At 52.5% G+C, this 16,297-nt stretch overlaps 1 protein-coding gene across 2 annotated transcripts; it reads right to left on the minus strand.

Annotated features, from left to right (window-relative positions):
• Nucleotides 1-1,334: 1,334 nt before the first annotated feature.
• Nucleotides 1,335-15,774, minus strand: PVR (PVR cell adhesion molecule). Of its 2 annotated transcripts, XM_060083603.1 has the most exons (8): nucleotides 15,452-15,774; nucleotides 12,304-12,663; nucleotides 10,319-10,624; nucleotides 8,788-8,905; nucleotides 5,390-5,538; nucleotides 4,362-4,490; nucleotides 2,573-2,604; nucleotides 1,335-2,008 (listed from the first exon to the last, which is right to left on the minus strand). In XM_060083603.1, the coding sequence occupies exons 1-8, from the start codon at nucleotides 15,528-15,530 to the stop codon at nucleotides 1,937-1,939; spliced, it is 1,245 nt and encodes a 414-aa protein (XP_059939586.1). In that variant the 5' UTR covers nucleotides 15,531-15,774; the 3' UTR covers nucleotides 1,335-1,936. The 2 variants fall into 2 exon arrangements, with proteins under 2 accessions (XP_059939586.1, XP_059939587.1); XM_060083604.1 differs by lacking the exon at nucleotides 4,362-4,490.
• Nucleotides 15,775-16,297: the final 523 nt, after the last annotated feature.

Consider the following 16,297-nt stretch of genomic DNA (forward strand, 5'->3'; position numbering starts at 1 on the left):
GAAGGAAGAGGGCCATGTGATGATGTAGCAGCGAGAGAAATAGTGATGTGATGCAGGGCCATAAGCCAGGGAAGGCCGGCCGCCTCTAGAAGCCGGAAAGGCAAGGAAAGGGCCTCTCCCCTGGAGCCTCCAGAAGGAACCAGCCCTGCTGACACCTTGATCTCAGCCCCCTGAGACTCACTTCAGAATTCTGGCCTCCAGAACTGTAAACAAATAATTTTGTGTTTTTTCAAGCCACCAAGTTTGTGGTAATACAATTCCCCTGCCTAAAGGGTACAGTTCAATGGTTTTTGGATATATTACATTATTAATTTTTAAAAGTTGGGGTAACAGAGATGACAAAAATTTGCCATTTTCACCATTTTGAAGTGTACAGTTGAGTGGCATTCATTACATTCAGATGCGCAAAACTGAAGATCCACGTGCAAAAGAATGAAGCTGGACCCTTACTGTATACCTTGTGTGCAAATTAACTCAAAGTGGACCCCTGCTATCTTTTTATAACTTGTGATTTGGGGGTTTTATGTACAGGCCCACTTCATTTTATTGCTCTTTGCCTTATTGCACTTTGCAGATACTGCATTTTTTACAGATTGAAGGTTTGTGGCAACCCCATGTCGAGCAAGTCTCTCTGTGCCATTTTTCCAATAGCATTTGCTCACTTTGTGTCTGTGTCATATTTTGGTAATTCTCACAATATTTCAAACTTTTTCATTATTACATCTGTATGGTCATCAGTGATCTTTGGTGTTACTGTTGCGAAAAGATTACGACTTATTGAAGGCTCAGATGATGGTCAGCATTTTTTAGCCATAAAGCATTTTAAAACTAAGATGTGTACATTGTTTTTAGACATGATGCTATTGCACTTAATAGACTACAGTATACTGTAAACATAACTTTTTTTTTTTTTCTGTTTAGCTGTGCCGCATGGCTTGTGGGATCTCAGTTCCCTGACCAGGGATTGAACCCGGGCCATGGCAGTGAAAGCGCTGAATCCTAACCGCTAGACCATCAGGGAATTCCCATCATAACTTTTATACGCACTGGGAAACCAAAAAATCCGCGTGACTTGCTTTACTGCGATAGTCTGGAACTGAGCCCGCGATATCTCCGAGGTCTGCCTGTATTTTGTAGTTAAAAGAATTGAAAAGAGAGAGAAGTAAGACATGCTTTCCCCCTGGTGTCTGAGAACCCTGGGGCTTCGTGTCCTCGTGGCCCTCTTGATTCAGGGTCTTCCCTCCACGCCTTCGGTTCTGTCTCGCATGGTGACGGTCCATGCAAAACTCTGTCCCTCCTCAATTCCCACGAAAGATCCCCTCACACACAGCCACTCGAGGTGTAATAAATAAACTTTAATGAGGTGTTTGGGGGCTGGGGATGGACAAGGGGTTTATGTGGCAGCAAGGCAACCAGTCTCCCTTTGTGTCCCTGACGCTGTGGAGCCCCACTGGCCTTGTCACCCCCTTACCACTCCCATGCTGCTGGGTCGCATCTCTTTCCCATCCTTCTCTGTTCTGCATTCTCCCATCTGCCTAGAGAGAAGCCCCAAACCTTCTCACTTTCTCTTGCAGAGTGGCTCATGCCCTGCATTCTGGCCCAAGGTCTCTATCTCCCGAAGGTATTTTTTCCAACAGACAGTTCCCTCTCACACGTGCAGTGTAGTAAACCGTAACCGTGTGTAAACAGCTTTCCTGAGTTCTGTGACCCCTTATACTGAGTGATTCAACCTGAGGGTTGGTCTTGAGGACGCCTGAACTTGCACCCGCCCACTGTGTTGTGAGGCAGAGGGGACATTCTTGAGGTCTGGCAGGGGAAGGGTGGCCAGTCTCTTTGGAGGGAGACGTCATCCGTTGAGGTGGGGCGGGTGTCCAGCTGCGGGGCCCACCGCCTCACCAGCTCCAGTGAGGACTCCCTCTGGTCAGGCCCGATGCTGTCACCTCGTGCCCTCTGCCTCTGGACCCTGGGGAGAGCTGGCATTACAGCCAACAGCTGAATAGATGACATTCTGGAAGGGGGAATACACAAACTTTAGCCTCAGGCCCTTCCAAAACAATTCTTCCTGCTGAAGCCCAGCATGCAAAGAGCTGCAGGCCTGCTCCTCTCCTGGCCCCTGGAAGCCAGGGCAGCACTTCTCCAGGTGTGGTCATGAGTAGGGAGGGGAGGGACGGGGTGCCTATGAAAATTCAGGTCCCCAGGTGCCAGCACAGACCCACCAGACCACTCTCAGGGGGTGGAGCCCAGGAACCTGCAGTATGTATGTATGTATGTATTTATTTATGCATGCATGCCAGTCAGCCAGCCACACTGTGTGACCGCCAAGGAGTTCCTGGAACCTGCGTTTCAGCAAACCTTACAGGGGATTCTGCCCAGCAGGAAGGGTTTGGGAACTGATGCTTGAGGCCTTTGAAGAAAAGATCCAGGACCTGACTCCTGAGGCCGTGCTGGCTTTTGGTTAAGTGCTTCAGGTGCCCAGAGAGGCCTGGCCCCTCCTTGGGAAAGCCCACAGTGATTAATCTGTGGTTCATGCAGAATTCCCCCATACCCTCCTCAGCTCCAACACCACACCTACCCCATTAGCAGACGAGCTGTGCTGGTTCCAACCTGAGGAGACAGGAGGAGAAGTGGTCAGAAGTGAATGACAATGCTGGAAGGTATGGGAAGAAGGCACGTGTGGGTGACCAGGCCCCCTGAATTCTAAGTCCTGGCTCTGCTATTGATGTGGGGGAATTGCTTCCCAAAATGGTTTCTACATGTATAAAACACAACTGGGGTATAGGCTTCATCTAGTTATTCATTCAGTTATTAAGTATCCATAAATATTGACTGAGCGCAGGCTCTGGAACCAGATGGAAGGGTTCAAATCCCAGCTCTGTCCTTTAGCAGCTGTGTGACCATGGGTAATTGACTTAACCTCTCTGTGCCTCAGTTTCCTCAACCATCAAACAGGGATTTATTCAGCAAATAGAAAATGTCTACTTTGTGCCAGGTGCATTCTAGGTGCCGGGGATATGGGTGTGGTGAGCAAAACAGACAAAAATCCCTCTTCTCATGGTGCCTATGGTAATAACAATAGGCATATTAGTAATAGTGATAATAATCATAGCTTATATATACACCCAGTGTGTGGCTTACAGGGTGCCAAATGCTGCACTAAGTACTGTACCTATATTATAAGGTACAGTCACTCCCATTTCACAGAGGAGGAAACTGAGTCAGAGAGAGTAAGGCATTTGCCCATGGTGATGCAATGAAGCGGTAGAGTGTGGGCTCAGATACAGGCAGTCTGGCTCTGGACGTCATGCATTCAGCAAACACTTACTCGGATGCCTCTTTTGTGCCCGACCCTGTGGTAGGTGGTGCTGAGGACACAGCCATGACCATGACACTCCTAGCTCTGCCCTCTTGGGGCTCCCAGTCCACTGGAGAGACAGACAAGTCCCCACACAGTGATGTCCCTGAGTGGGCAAGGCTGGGGTGGGGGAGCCCAGAGCAGGTGCTTGGCTCATTTCGGGAAAGATCAGGGAGGGCTTCCTGGAGGAGGGGGCCTCCCGCTGGGATGTGAGGAGGCCATTTTGTTTAGTGGTTGAAGGAACAAAGCTTTGTAGCCAACAGAACTGCCTTCTACTCTTGACTTTCCAGCTGTGTGCCAGCTGACAGGTGACGTCACCTCTCTGAGCAAACATTTCCTCATCTGTAAAATGGGCTCATCACGGGACTCTCTTTGCAGGGTGGTTGTGAGCATTCAAGGGGGTTGTGCGCAGAAAGTGCCTGGCATGGAGAAAGTGCTCAGCAAAATGTAGCTCTTTTGATTACAGAATTAGCCGCAGGGCTTTGCCAGAGGGAGCTGTGGGGATGCTGCCCCAGGCAGGAGAACAGGCTTGCAAAGCCCTTGAGGTGAGAGAACATCAGATCCTTTTAGAGCTCGGGATCGGGGCACCAGTTCCTGCCACCCCTCTCCTTTCCATGAGAGCAGGGAGGGAGCCAGTCGTGAGCAAGACAGAGGGAAGAAAGCTGGGGTGGGGGTTAAATGTTATTCCACCCTCCATCCATCTGGAAGGAGCTCCTGCGTCACCTGGATTAAAAGCCAAATCCTTACTGTGGCCTTCGAGGACCTACAGGAGCTGCTCCCACTTTGTAAAATGAATCACTGATCGAGTGAATCAGACTCCCTGGTCTCAGTGTCCTCGTCTGTCAAATGAGGGAACCTCATGGTATTGGGGTGAGGATTCAGTGAGAGGCTGCCATGTGGAAGGCTTAGTGCAGAGCCTGGCACATAGTAGGTGCTCAATTATGTTGGCTGTGGTGATGTTCGTTTATGGCAGACAGGTGGGGGATGTTGCAAAAAAGAGGAGACTCACGGGAGTTTCTGTGTTTCCAGAAATAAATCAGGAGCCCCAGCAGGAATAGACCAACCAGGATGATAGTGAAAGTCAGGATGATAATGATCTCAGAGGACAAGCCCGAATGTGACGGCTCCCTGGGAAGTTCTGCAGGAAGAGAAGGAAGCACAGATTTAAGATGAGAGACTTCCGGCTTTTTACCTGCCCCCACAATATTACCCTTCGTTTTTTAAGGAAGCTACCACTCTGCTTCCCTCAGTCTATATGGTTTAGGTGGACTTGACCCCACCCTCTGGTTCCTAGGATGGGACCTGGGCCTGGCCAATCAGAGCATTCCATTCTCCCTGGCTACTGTGATTGGTTCATGGGGGTGGGGGTGGTCTGTGACTTAAGTTGAGCCAATGAGAGCCAGCCCTGGGATTTTGGCTAGATTATTGAAAGTGGTGTGTTCTTTCCCTTGGGATTTCTAAACTGGTGGGCTGTGAGCCTATGGCTGCTGAGGACCATCTTACCTTCCTGCCAGGGAATAAAGCCAGCATAGAGAAAAGCAGAGACAAGAGAGGTCGAGAAAAGCAGAGACAAGAGAGGTCAAGAAAAGTTCCTGGGTTACACAGTTGGAGCACCTGGATCTAACCATACCTGAAGGTGCCTTTCCAATAAAGTCCCATTTTTGCTTGGACTGTTTTGAGTTGTGCTTCTATCAACTGCAAATGATAGAGTTCTCTCTAATACACTTGGAAAGGCCTTCTTGAGTCCATTGGGAAAAGGCATCACACAACTACCCCAGCCTGGGTTTGCAGAGGGGCTGTGTCCAGGTGGCTGTACAATGGTTCCAATGGTACAGATGCTGAGTTAACAGAGAGTAAAGCTGATGCTGTTGAAACTTCCATGAGGGGGCTTAGGGGAAGGATGGGAGCTAGAAAGCATTCTTGTGGCTGAGGGACTCATTTAACCAGGGATCACCTCTAAACTCCTCCTTCAGAGGGAATCCTACTGCGATTTCTTCTTTTGATCTTTCTGTTCTCCCCACCCAGGGGGCTTCTTACCTGTGACCAGGACGGTCACTTCTGCCTGGCCAGCCCCTAGGGCGTTGGTGACAAGGCAGATGAAAGTCGTGTTGATGGACTCGTCCACAGTATGGATCAGGAGCTGGGCGCCCTGGGCCACAGCAGAGGGTGGCAGGGGTCCCATGGTCCTAGGAGAGACAGATGGGTGCGGAAGTGGCCTCGGTTGGAGGCCTAAAATAACAGGTGATGGGGCACTCACTGTATGCCAGGGATACAGAAACCCTCACGCCGTCTACAGTACAGGTTGAGAGCAAGCCTGGAGTTCCCCCAGCTCTGCCTCTCACACTCCCATCCAGCCAGTCGGCAGATCCTGTCTGCCCCACCTTCAAAATCTAGCCTGAGTCTGACGGCTCCTCAGGGCCTGAGCAGAGGCCCGAAGGAGGTGAGGGTGAGCCGTGTGGGTACCGATGGGAAGAGCATTCCAGGCATAGGGAACAGCATATGTGAAGACCCTGAGGTGACAGCATAACTGTAGTGTTTGAGGATCTACAAGGAGGCCACTGTGGATATAGAGGCGAGAGCAAAGGACCACGGCCACCACCCTGGTCTGTTCCCCCTACGCCTGGGGGAACCTTCTCACTGGGCTCCCTATTTCCACCCCCACTCCCACCCCGCTCTGGCCCCCACTCAGCATCTGAGAGACCTTGTTAGAACTAAGTCAGCTCGGGGACTTCCCTGGTGGCGCAGTGGTTAAGAATCCGCCTGCCGGTGCAAGGGACCCGGGTTCAAAGAAGCCCGAGCACCGCAACTAAGAGTAGCCCCCGCTCACCGCAAGTAGAGAAAGCCCATGCGCACCAACGAAGACCCAATGCAGCCAAACATAAATAAAATAAATAAAATTTAAAAAAATTATATATATAAAAAAAGAACTGGGCTTCCCTGGTGGCGCAGTGGTTGAGAGTCCGCCTGCCGATGGAGGGGACGCGGGTTCGTGCCCTGGTCCGGGAAGATCCCACATGCCGTAGAGCAGCTAGGCCCGTGAGCCATGGCTGCTGAGCCTGCACGTCCGGAGCCTGTGCTCCTCAACGGGAGAGTCCACAGCAGTGAGAGGCCCGCGTACCGCGAAAAAAAAAAACAAAAAAAAGAACTAAGCCAGCCCAAGTCCCTCCTCTGTCCAGAGCCCTCCAGTAAAGGAAAAGTCCTTAGCACGGGCACAGGTTCCTCACAGGCTGGCTCCCTGATGCCACTGACCCCTTTGCTCTCGCCTCTGTATCCATGGTGGCCTATCTCTTGATCCTCGAACACTCCAGTTATGTTCCCACCTCAGGGTCTTCGCATATGCTGTTCCCTATGCCTGAATGCCCTTCCCATCGGTACCCACACCGCCCACCCTCACCTCCTTCAGGCCTCTGTTCAGACGTCACCTTTGTGACGCCTTCCTTGGCCACCCTCTTTCAACTGCAGTGACCCCCTTCTCACCCTCCTCCTCTGCTTTATCTTTTCCATGGCATTTATCACCACCTGACACACTCTGTTCTTGACAACGTTATCTTGTTTACTTTTTAAAATTAAAAAAAAATATTTTATCTTGGCCACGCCCTGCGGTTTGTGGGATCTTAGTTCCCCGACCAGGGATTGAACCCCGGGCCCCTGCAGTGAAAGTGCAGAATCCAAACCACTAGACCACCAGGGAATTCCCATGTTATCTTGTTTAATTGTTTCTCTCCCCCATCAGAATGGGAGCTCTGAGAGGGGAGGGAATTTGGTCTATTTTATTTACCAAGGTTTGTGGGTCAGCAGCATCTGGCACACAGAGTAAGCAGTCAAGAAACACTGGTTTAATGGATGGAGGAGATGCAGGCATGGATTTGGGCTGCAGAGCTGGCATGGAAACCCGGCTGTGTGGCTTGTGAGCCTGAATCATGGCGCTTTGGGGCAGGAAGGTAACGGCCAGCCATCAATACCAATTGAAAACCTTTGATCGGCAGTTCCTCTGGCCAACCGTTGAGACACGACTGTGGCTGTCCACAGAGATGGACAGAGGGGGATGCTCACCACCATGGCATTTGCATAGTTGAAAACAGGAGAGCACCTCCGTATCCCCATTTGGGATTGGTTAAATCACTGAAGGGCTCATCTATGACGGAATCCCAGCACCATGAAGAAGGGGGCTGTGGGTATTTTGAAATGCATAAAAGATAAGGACTGTTGGCTAGATGGAGACAGGAATGGACTGATGGGCAGGAATGTGATAAAGAAGTACATGAAAATATCAGAGGGAGAATCCATGTGGTGGGGTTTTTGAGTGTTCACTGGAAAATTCTTACAACTTTTCTGTATGTGTGAAAATTTTCCTCATAAAGTGTTGAGGGAAAATAGATCTATGTGCCTTGACATGGAGAGGTGTTCATGAAGTACAGGAAAAAAATTTAAATTGTACATACAGCACAGTTTTTGTTTAGAAATATTGGAAAAAAAGACGGGAAGGATATATAACAAAGGGTAACAGTGGAGGTGTTCTGGAGGTGATTGGGTACATGACTACAGGTGCTGTTTTCTTCTTTTTACTCATAACTATATTGTCTAAAGTTTCTATAATGCTAAGTTATTTTTGAAATAAGAAAAAAAGGCCCAACAAAAATTACATAAAACATGGGACTTCCTTGATGGTGCATTGGATAAGACTCTGCACTCCCAGTGCAGGGGGCCCGGTTTCGATCCCTGGTTGGGGAACTAGATCCCACATGCCGCAACTAAGAGTTCACATGCTGCAACTAAGGAGCCCGTGTGCCGCAACTAAGACCCGGAGTGAGCAAATAAATAAGTTAAAAAAAATTACATAAAACAGTTGACCCCTTTGCCTTCATCTCCCCCCACTTGGAACCCCGGCCTCGGGATGAATTGGAGATTTTCTCAGTACTCTGCCCCTCAGTCAGGAGAACGGGAACGGGACAGGATTTGCTCTGTGAGAGGTGACTGGGCAGGTAACACGTGATGGCTGGGGAGGTAGCACAGCCCAGAGGTTAAGGGGATCAGGTTGGGAGCGAGACGCCGATGGGAGGCTCACCTCTGTGCCCCATGGCTGTGTGCCCGGGCAGATGGTGGCAGCTCCTGCGGCCCACTTAATCTTTAATCCAGGCCTGGCCATAGTGCAGACTGTGCCTGGAGTGTGGGGATCATGTGGGTTCAAGCTAAGTACAGCAGGCACGCCATAAAGAGCAGGCGTGTCAGCACAGTTGGACTAAAGCACCTCATAAACTCCGCGCATGCAAGACAGACATTTTCCTGGGAGCCTACAGTTGACTGCTTGCTCTCTTTTTACTTTCCTGCCTACACCCTTCCTCCCTCAGACCCAGGAGTCGTCCCCAACCCCCTCATCTCTCAGGACCCAGGTGGCTGGGTTCCCAGCCCCTCCTCCCTCTGACCCAGGAACTCACGTGTTCCAGTTATAACCTGTGGGCTCTGGTTTGCTGCGGACGTCACAGTGCAGGGAGGCCTCACTACGGCCGATGTACCAGTTGCCATCATAGCCGGATATGGAGACCTCGGGGGGGTCTGGAGGAAATAGATACACAGGCTCAGAGACAGAGAACCTTCAGAGGGGCCTAAAGATAATTGGGATTCATGTCACAACGGGAAAAGGGCCTTTGTGGGTTTTGGGGAACAGCTCAAAGTGCAGAGGCCTCCGAGGGGTCTGGGGCGATGGGTTCTACCCCCCGGCTCTGAGAACAGAAGTCTGGGAGTCCTCAGCAGGGTGCCAGGAGGTGGGGCACAGAGAGGGCTTCTCAGGACCTGCTTCTCTCTATTGGTTTTCCTAGGTAAAGCCAGATCCTGGTGTGCCTGGGCTGTCCTGTGAGAAGAGGCTTCCTGGCCGCTCATAATACACAGGAATGTATTCAAGGCTCTGATAAGTCCCGCAGGAAAGAATCCCGGATGACCCTGTTTCAGCCTGCTGCTTATCCAACTCAAATGTGATCGACAGGGGAGATTTTCAAAGTCCCCAGAGGGAAGGCCAGTGAGACAGGGTGTTTGTGTGTGAGGTGGGGGGGGTGCTGAGGGAATCAGTACGGCACCTACTGGGGAGGGAGTATTTGGTATAGACAGTGATGGGAGGACACAGCCCGTAGACGAGCCAGTGTAGACAACAGTGGGCTAGAGAGAAGTATAGCCTACACTGGAGCCAGTGTAGACCTCTCTCCTGGGGATCCATTGTAGACAATGTTGTGGGTCGGTGTGAGAGTGTGCCTGGGAGAACCCGTGTAGAAAATGCAGGGTTTCAGTGCAGCAGTGGTCACGGGCGCCTCTCTAGACAACACAGGGAACAGTGCCAACTCCCCACTGGTGTAGACAGTGAGGGCAGCGCTGTCTGGGGCCCAGAGGAGCCAGTGTAGATGGTTGATAAGGCAGGGTAGAAAACGGACAACGGAGTTGGTGTAGATGGTGGGGAAGTGGTGTAGCAGTGTGCACAAGGTCAGTGTGGACAGTTGCCCAGGGAAGCAGGTGTAGGCACTGTGTGTAGATTGGGCTCAAAGGAGCCCATACGGGGCGTCAGTGTAGGCAGTGGCCAGGGTAGACAATCAGGGAGCAGTGTGGACTGTGGCCTAAGAAGCTGGTATAGGCCTTTCCTGGCGGTCCAGTGGTTAAGACTCTGTGCTTCCACTGTAGGGGGCATGGGTTCAATCCCTGGTTGGAGAACCAAGATCCCACATGCCACGTGGTGCAGCCAAAAGAAAAAAAAAAAAAAAGCGGGTATAGACAATGAAGGACAGTGCTGTTCGTGGCCCAGGGGAGCCGGTGTAGACGATGTGCAGACGGGGGTAGGCAGTAATCAGGGAAGCCAGTGAGGATGATGGGGGTGATGTTGGAAGTGGCCTGGGTGTGTGGGGGGGTCAGTGTAGACAATGGTGGGGGAGGGTGGAGACAGTCTGGCAGCCCCTCCTGTCCTTGCTCACACTTGGGTCCACTCACAGGGCACGGTGAGGGTCACGGGCAGCACCACCTGCTCCTCGAAGCTCTCGTGTTGCACTCTGCAAGTGACGTTCTTGCCATCCATATGGCTGGAAGGCATTAAGGTTAAGAGACTGATGACGGTGACAGTGCCGGGCAGGGGCCCTGGCACCTGGCTTGTATTGGCCATCTTGTCCAGGGGCGGGGACCAGGAGATGCGGGCGGGCGGGCGACCCCCCATGGAGATGCAGTGGGCCACGGGCACAGGCTCCAGGCTGAGCTGGCTGAGCGGGATCTCCTGGGTCTCAGCCTTGTTCTGGGGCTGGGCTGGCGGAAAGAAGCAAAAGGGACGGGTCACTCCTCACCTACAGTCATTCAACCAACATCTCAGCAGCAGAGGAGGGCGGCTCATTGAGGGGACAGGATGTGGCCAGGTTCAAATCCCAGCTCTGCCCCTGAGCAGTAGGGTGGCCTTGGGCAAGTCCGTGCCTCAGTTTCCTTGTCTGTCAACTGGGTATAATGAGAGGATCACCGGTGATGAGAATTTGCAGGTAAAGCTCTTAAAATGGTACTTGGCGTGTAATAAGTGCTCAGTATATGTTATTATTATTGGTAATTGAACACATTGCCTGGCTCTGTGATGGGCAGTGTTGAGGACCCAGCAACGACGGAGACAACCCCACCCCTGCCTTCATGGGGTGGACTGTCCAAGGGGAAGACAGACTTCCCGAGGCAGTGATGACTCAGAGTGGGCAAGGCTGGGATGGGGGAGCCCAGAAGGGGTGCCTGAATCTGGGGGGCGGGGTTACGGAGGGCTTCATGGAGGAGAGGGAGGGATGAGCCGTGCCCTGGAGGTTCAGAGGGAAAGTGACTGGCTCAAGGTTACACGGGTGTCAGCGACAGAGCTGGACCTCCCCCACAAGATCTGTCTGACTCCAAAACTACCTTGACCATTTCTTAATCATTCTGGTGATTCCAGGACCTGGGGTTTCACTTGGTTCCTTTCGCCTCAGTACCTGTGTTCTTGTTACTGAAGATTTCTCTTTAATTTGACTCATTGGTTCTGTTTTACCCTCATCCTAAATCATAAGACCTGAAGTCCCAAGTTTTCTGAAATGACGACAGTTGCCTTTGGTTGGGTACTGTGTGCCAGGCACTGTTCCAAGCACTTAATCTTTCCTGAGTCATTCGTGCAAGGCCCGGGACAGTTCCTGGCACATAAGCAGAAAAGAAACGTCAGCTCTTATTCATCCTCGTAGCGGATCTCCATTTCACAGACGAGGAAACGAGCGAGGCACAGAGATTTTGTACTCAGCTGCCAAGAGGAGGGCCTGTCATATTTTCCCTGGTGCTCATAAAAATGAACACATGGTTCCGTGACAATGCCAAGGGTGTCCCCCCCCCCGCTCCCCCCACTGGGTATCAGAATCCCCTCCTCCCAGTCTGTCTATTTCAACTCTCCCTTCCTCACCAAAGGGAGTAACAACAACTGACCCCCTATCACCAGCTCACAGAGGCCTCTGCTTTAAGCAGTTCACCTGGATACACTCCCGGGACCCTCAGGACAGCTTTCTGAAGGCAGCACTGTTGTTACTAAGCCTATTTTACAGATGAGGAAAGGAGGTTCCCAAGCTGGCAGCGGCTTTTCCGCTTTCCAGGGCCCTTCCAGTCCCCACCCCTTTCTTGCACCAGCCACTCCCCCCCTCCCCACTCCCCAGCACCCCCAGCCTCTCCATCCCCTCCATCCCCTCCATCCCCTCGGCCCTCAGTCTCCAAGATCTTACTTCCCAGCATCTCTAGTACTCTCTTTTGGTCCTCCAGCCCCTCCCCCCTCTAATCTCCCCTTCTGCATCCCCGCCCCATCATTGCCCGACCTCCTTCTTTTGTCCCCGCGGAATCTCTGCTCGGGAGGGAATCTCCCTCCCTCCCGGGCCCTTCCCTCTCTTCGCTTACCTCCCTACCCCGCCCCACACCCCTCCCTTTCGGCCCCCCTCCTCCCGGCTCACCGAGCACCCGGAGCCAGGTTCGGGCGCTCCTGTCGCCGTTGGGGAACGTGGCGAACTGGCAGGTGTAATTGCCTTCATCTTCGGCGCGCAACCCCCGCACGGCCAGCGATGCGTCTCGCAGTTCCACGCCTGGCCTGGCGGCCACGAACTCCAACCGGCCGGGCTCCGGGAAGCTGGGGCCCTGGGTGGGGTGGAAGACCGCCACGCTGCGGGCGGCCTCCGGCAGCTTCTGCCGAGTCCAGGTCACCTGCGTCACCGTCACGTTGTGCCCCAGCGGCTGCAGTTTGCACGGCAGCTCCGTGGTGTCGCCCAGGAAGCCGCGCACCTGGGCTGGGGCCAGCACTCCGACTGTCTTGGTCCCTGCGGGGAAACGCGGGGCGAGTCACACCTGGGTGTCCCTGATCTGGATGGGGAGAGGCGCCTGGGAGGTCGCTCACCTGGGCCTTGAAGCCCCTTAGTTGGGAGTGTGTGTGGGGAGGGGGGACGGAGGTGGGGAGGGTCAGTCCGGATCCAGGGGTGAGGGTGAGGGCGGATTGACTGGGTCTGCAACCGGGTCGCTCCCGTTCAGTCGGGCTGTTTTTACCGTATTTCCTCTATCTCAGCATTATCAGTTTTTAAAATTGTGGTCAATATTGTGGTTAAAAAATTAAAATTGCCACTTAAACCATTTTAAAACATACAGTTCAGTGGCAGGAAGTACATTCACGATGTGTGCAACCACCACAAACTGTTTCATCACCCCTGAGTCATCAATTTTAAGATGCCATTTACAGCACGACCCATCCTCAGTGGTTAGAGCATCCTGGATTTAGAGGTGTGGAAAGGGGAAGAAACTCTAGGTCTTAGAATATATGAAATAAAGTATTACTGCTATTACTCTGTGCGGACTCAGGTTGGGAAAATGTTTGTAGGGGATCCTAGCACAAGAAGGGAGGTGATCATAGCCCCAGTGTTTTGGATCCCCTCAGATCTCTGCTGTGAGGCTTCCGGCAGTTTCCTTAACCTCTCTGATTCTTTTTCCTAGTTTGTAAAATGGGACTAAGAACAGTTAACATTCACGGGTTGCTTACAAACATCAGGGGCTGTTCTGAGCACTTTACACATCTCCCAGCATTCAGGCCTTAAACAGCTCCTTGAGGTAGGCACTACCGTCAGCCCCACTTTATAGAGAGGGAAAGCAAGGCACAGAGTCTTGTGCTCCAGGTCACACAGAGCACAAGTGGCAGAGGTGGATTTGAACCTGGGCCATCTACAATTAAGACTCCTGATCTCTCATCCACCAGGCTCCAGATGAAAATCTTTCTGCCCAGGGCCCCCTGCACATAGTAGGTCCTCAATATGTGTTGGCTTTTATCGATATCAAGAAACACAATGCTGTGCGTCCTTATTAATAATGATAAGGGACAAGGTGAGAAGGAGTTAAGTGCTTTGACTCTCAGTCCTGCTACTCACTAGCTGTGGCCTTTGTGCTGCTGGTTTCACTCGTCTGAGCCTCAGTCTCCTCATCTGTAAAATGGGGGTGGTTATAACCTAAGAGGGTGTTGGGAGGACTAAATGAGGGAATTTATGTAAAGGAATTAGATATGCCAAGCACCCTATACAGGGGAATACTATAATTATTGTTATGAGGAAGAGGAGGCTGGGAGGTAGTGGACTGGGGTGCTTGGAGCGTGCTGTGTTGAGGGAGGGCACGGTCTGGACACGAGGGGATTGTGGAGTGGTGAGCATGCTAGTCTGGCTTCGAATGCCAGCTCCACCATGGACATGCTGTGCAGCTCTGGGCAAGTGAGTCTCCTTCTCTGATGAGTCTCTGGGAACTCCGGTTATGAGCTGCCGACTTAGGCTTCATGGGTGAAAAGAAAACACCCAGGCTTTCAGCAAATTGTCTCTCTGAGAATGACATGTCACCCTTCCAGAAAGTCTTCTAGTCTGCCTTCTGTCTGCATCCTCCATGCCCTGGGTCCAAAATCCTGGCTCTAGCAGTGACATCCTGATGTGGCTCACCTCTTTTCTTTGGTTTTTCTCCCTCCACGAGGCAAGACCGCCCTGGGCAAATGAGTCTCCTTCTCCTTCTCTTGATGGCAAGACCGCTATGAGGATGAAACTGGATGAAGTGGCCTTTCTCTGGCTTCGTACTCTGAGTAATAGCCAGGCCCAAGCTCCACTGTGTGACAGGCACTGGGCTGCTCCCTTAGGTGAGGCCTCCTCCAACCCTCTCCAAGGGCCCATGAGATCCACACTGGGAGCACCTGTATTTTCATCCCCATTGGTCAGAGGGGGCACGTGAGCCTTGCAGGCTCAAGCTACTTGCCTAAGCTAACCAGCAAGTGAGGGGCAGAGCCTGGCTTGAGACCTTTTGGGACATGGCCAGACTCTGGTTTCCCCGAGCCTGCATTCAGTGTTGTTATTGTTCACGTGAATTATCGTTATCATTATTGTTCTTCTCCAGTGCATCTGACCTAGCTCAGCATCTTCCCAAGACACGGTCTTAAACTAGGTAGGTAGAATTCCACCCCCTGCCCCGTCCCCAACACACATTTTATGGAAACAGAGAGCTTAGGTTACTTTCCTGAGCTCACACATGTATTAAATGCCCAAAGCTATTTTGAGCGCACCGCCATCTGACATCAGTGCTGTATCCCCAGTAACTTGGAAGGCTGCCCATAGTAGGAACTCTATAATAAACGTGTGTGGGATGAATGCATGCATGAATGAACGGCCATGTCCTTAGAGTCAGACGTGTGGGGTCGAACGGCAACGGGGTTATGTGCCGCTTCTCCCTCCCCCCGCATCAAGCATCCCCTGTCGTTGTCAGCGGGTTATTGGGGGCTGGGGAGAAGGGTCCGCTTGTAGCGAGCGGGGTCGAGAGGTTTGGTGCCGGGGCGTGAGTCGCCTTCCACCTTATTTTTTCCCGGAGGCTGGCCCGCCCTGCCCTTCAGAAATCTCCCGAGGTCCGGTGGCTTTCCAGGAAGTTGTCAGGAGAGTCCGCCCTGGCCCGGCGTTTCTCCATCCCTGGGGCGGAGGGGAGCACAAAGCGAAGGGCGAAGGGCGGTGCGCTCTACCTTGGGGAACCCAGGGGGCCGGGCCCAGGCGGGTGGGGAGGGAGAGGGGGAGCAGGGGCCGCTCGACCGCGCGTGGGGTCACTCACCGGCTTCCGAGGGCGCCCAGAACAGCGACAGCAGGGACAGCAGAAGCGGCGGCCAAGCTAAGGGACTGGCTCGGGCCATGCTGGGCTCGCCGCCGCCTCCTCCGCTCGCCCTGCCAGTCTCGCGGCCGCCGCAGGTCCCGGTCAGAAATCCGGGCGTCACTCAGCCGCCGAAGCCTAGGGGAGGGAAGGGGGAACTTCTCCTCCTTCCCTCCTCAGACTTGCAGCGGGGAAGAAGTAGAGAAGAAGTAGAACTGGGCTCCCGGGTCCCCGCCCGCTCCCGGGGCTCCCGCCGAGGCTCCGGTACTGCCCCTCCATCCGCGCCTGCGCTGACACTCGTCACTACGGCAGCATCACGAGGAGGTGGGTTCTGATGCGAGGAAGCTTCGATATAAGGATCCCCATGTGACAGGCGAGGAAACTGAGGCACGCAGAGAGGTTCAGCGACTTTCTAAAGTTCAAGATTGGCGAGGGGCAGAGCAGAGATTCGAGTCTATAGTCGGGACAGATCCTGAGTTCCTAAGCTCAAAAGCTTAAACCCCCTGGGTTCATATTGGGCAAATTGCTTCTCCTCCTGAGGCCTCAGTTTTCTCATCTGAAAAATGGACAGGATAACAGCACTCACCTCACGGGAGGGTTTGTAAGACTTAAGCAACTGCTTAGCCCAATTCCTGGTATATCGTTTATACTCAATAAACAGCTCTCACTATGACAACGACTGTTGCTTTACAGTTATCATCAAATAATAATGCTGGTGAGAATGATGGCGCACTCATTTTTCATTCCGTAGATATTTTATTGAACCAGGCAGCATTCCAGGCACAGGGGCTGCAACAGAAAATAAAACAG

The sequence above is a fragment of the Mesoplodon densirostris genome, chromosome 19 (genome assembly GCF_025265405.1).
Source record: "Mesoplodon densirostris isolate mMesDen1 chromosome 19, mMesDen1 primary haplotype, whole genome shotgun sequence".
Lineage (NCBI taxonomy): Eukaryota > Metazoa > Chordata > Mammalia > Artiodactyla > Ziphiidae > Mesoplodon > Mesoplodon densirostris.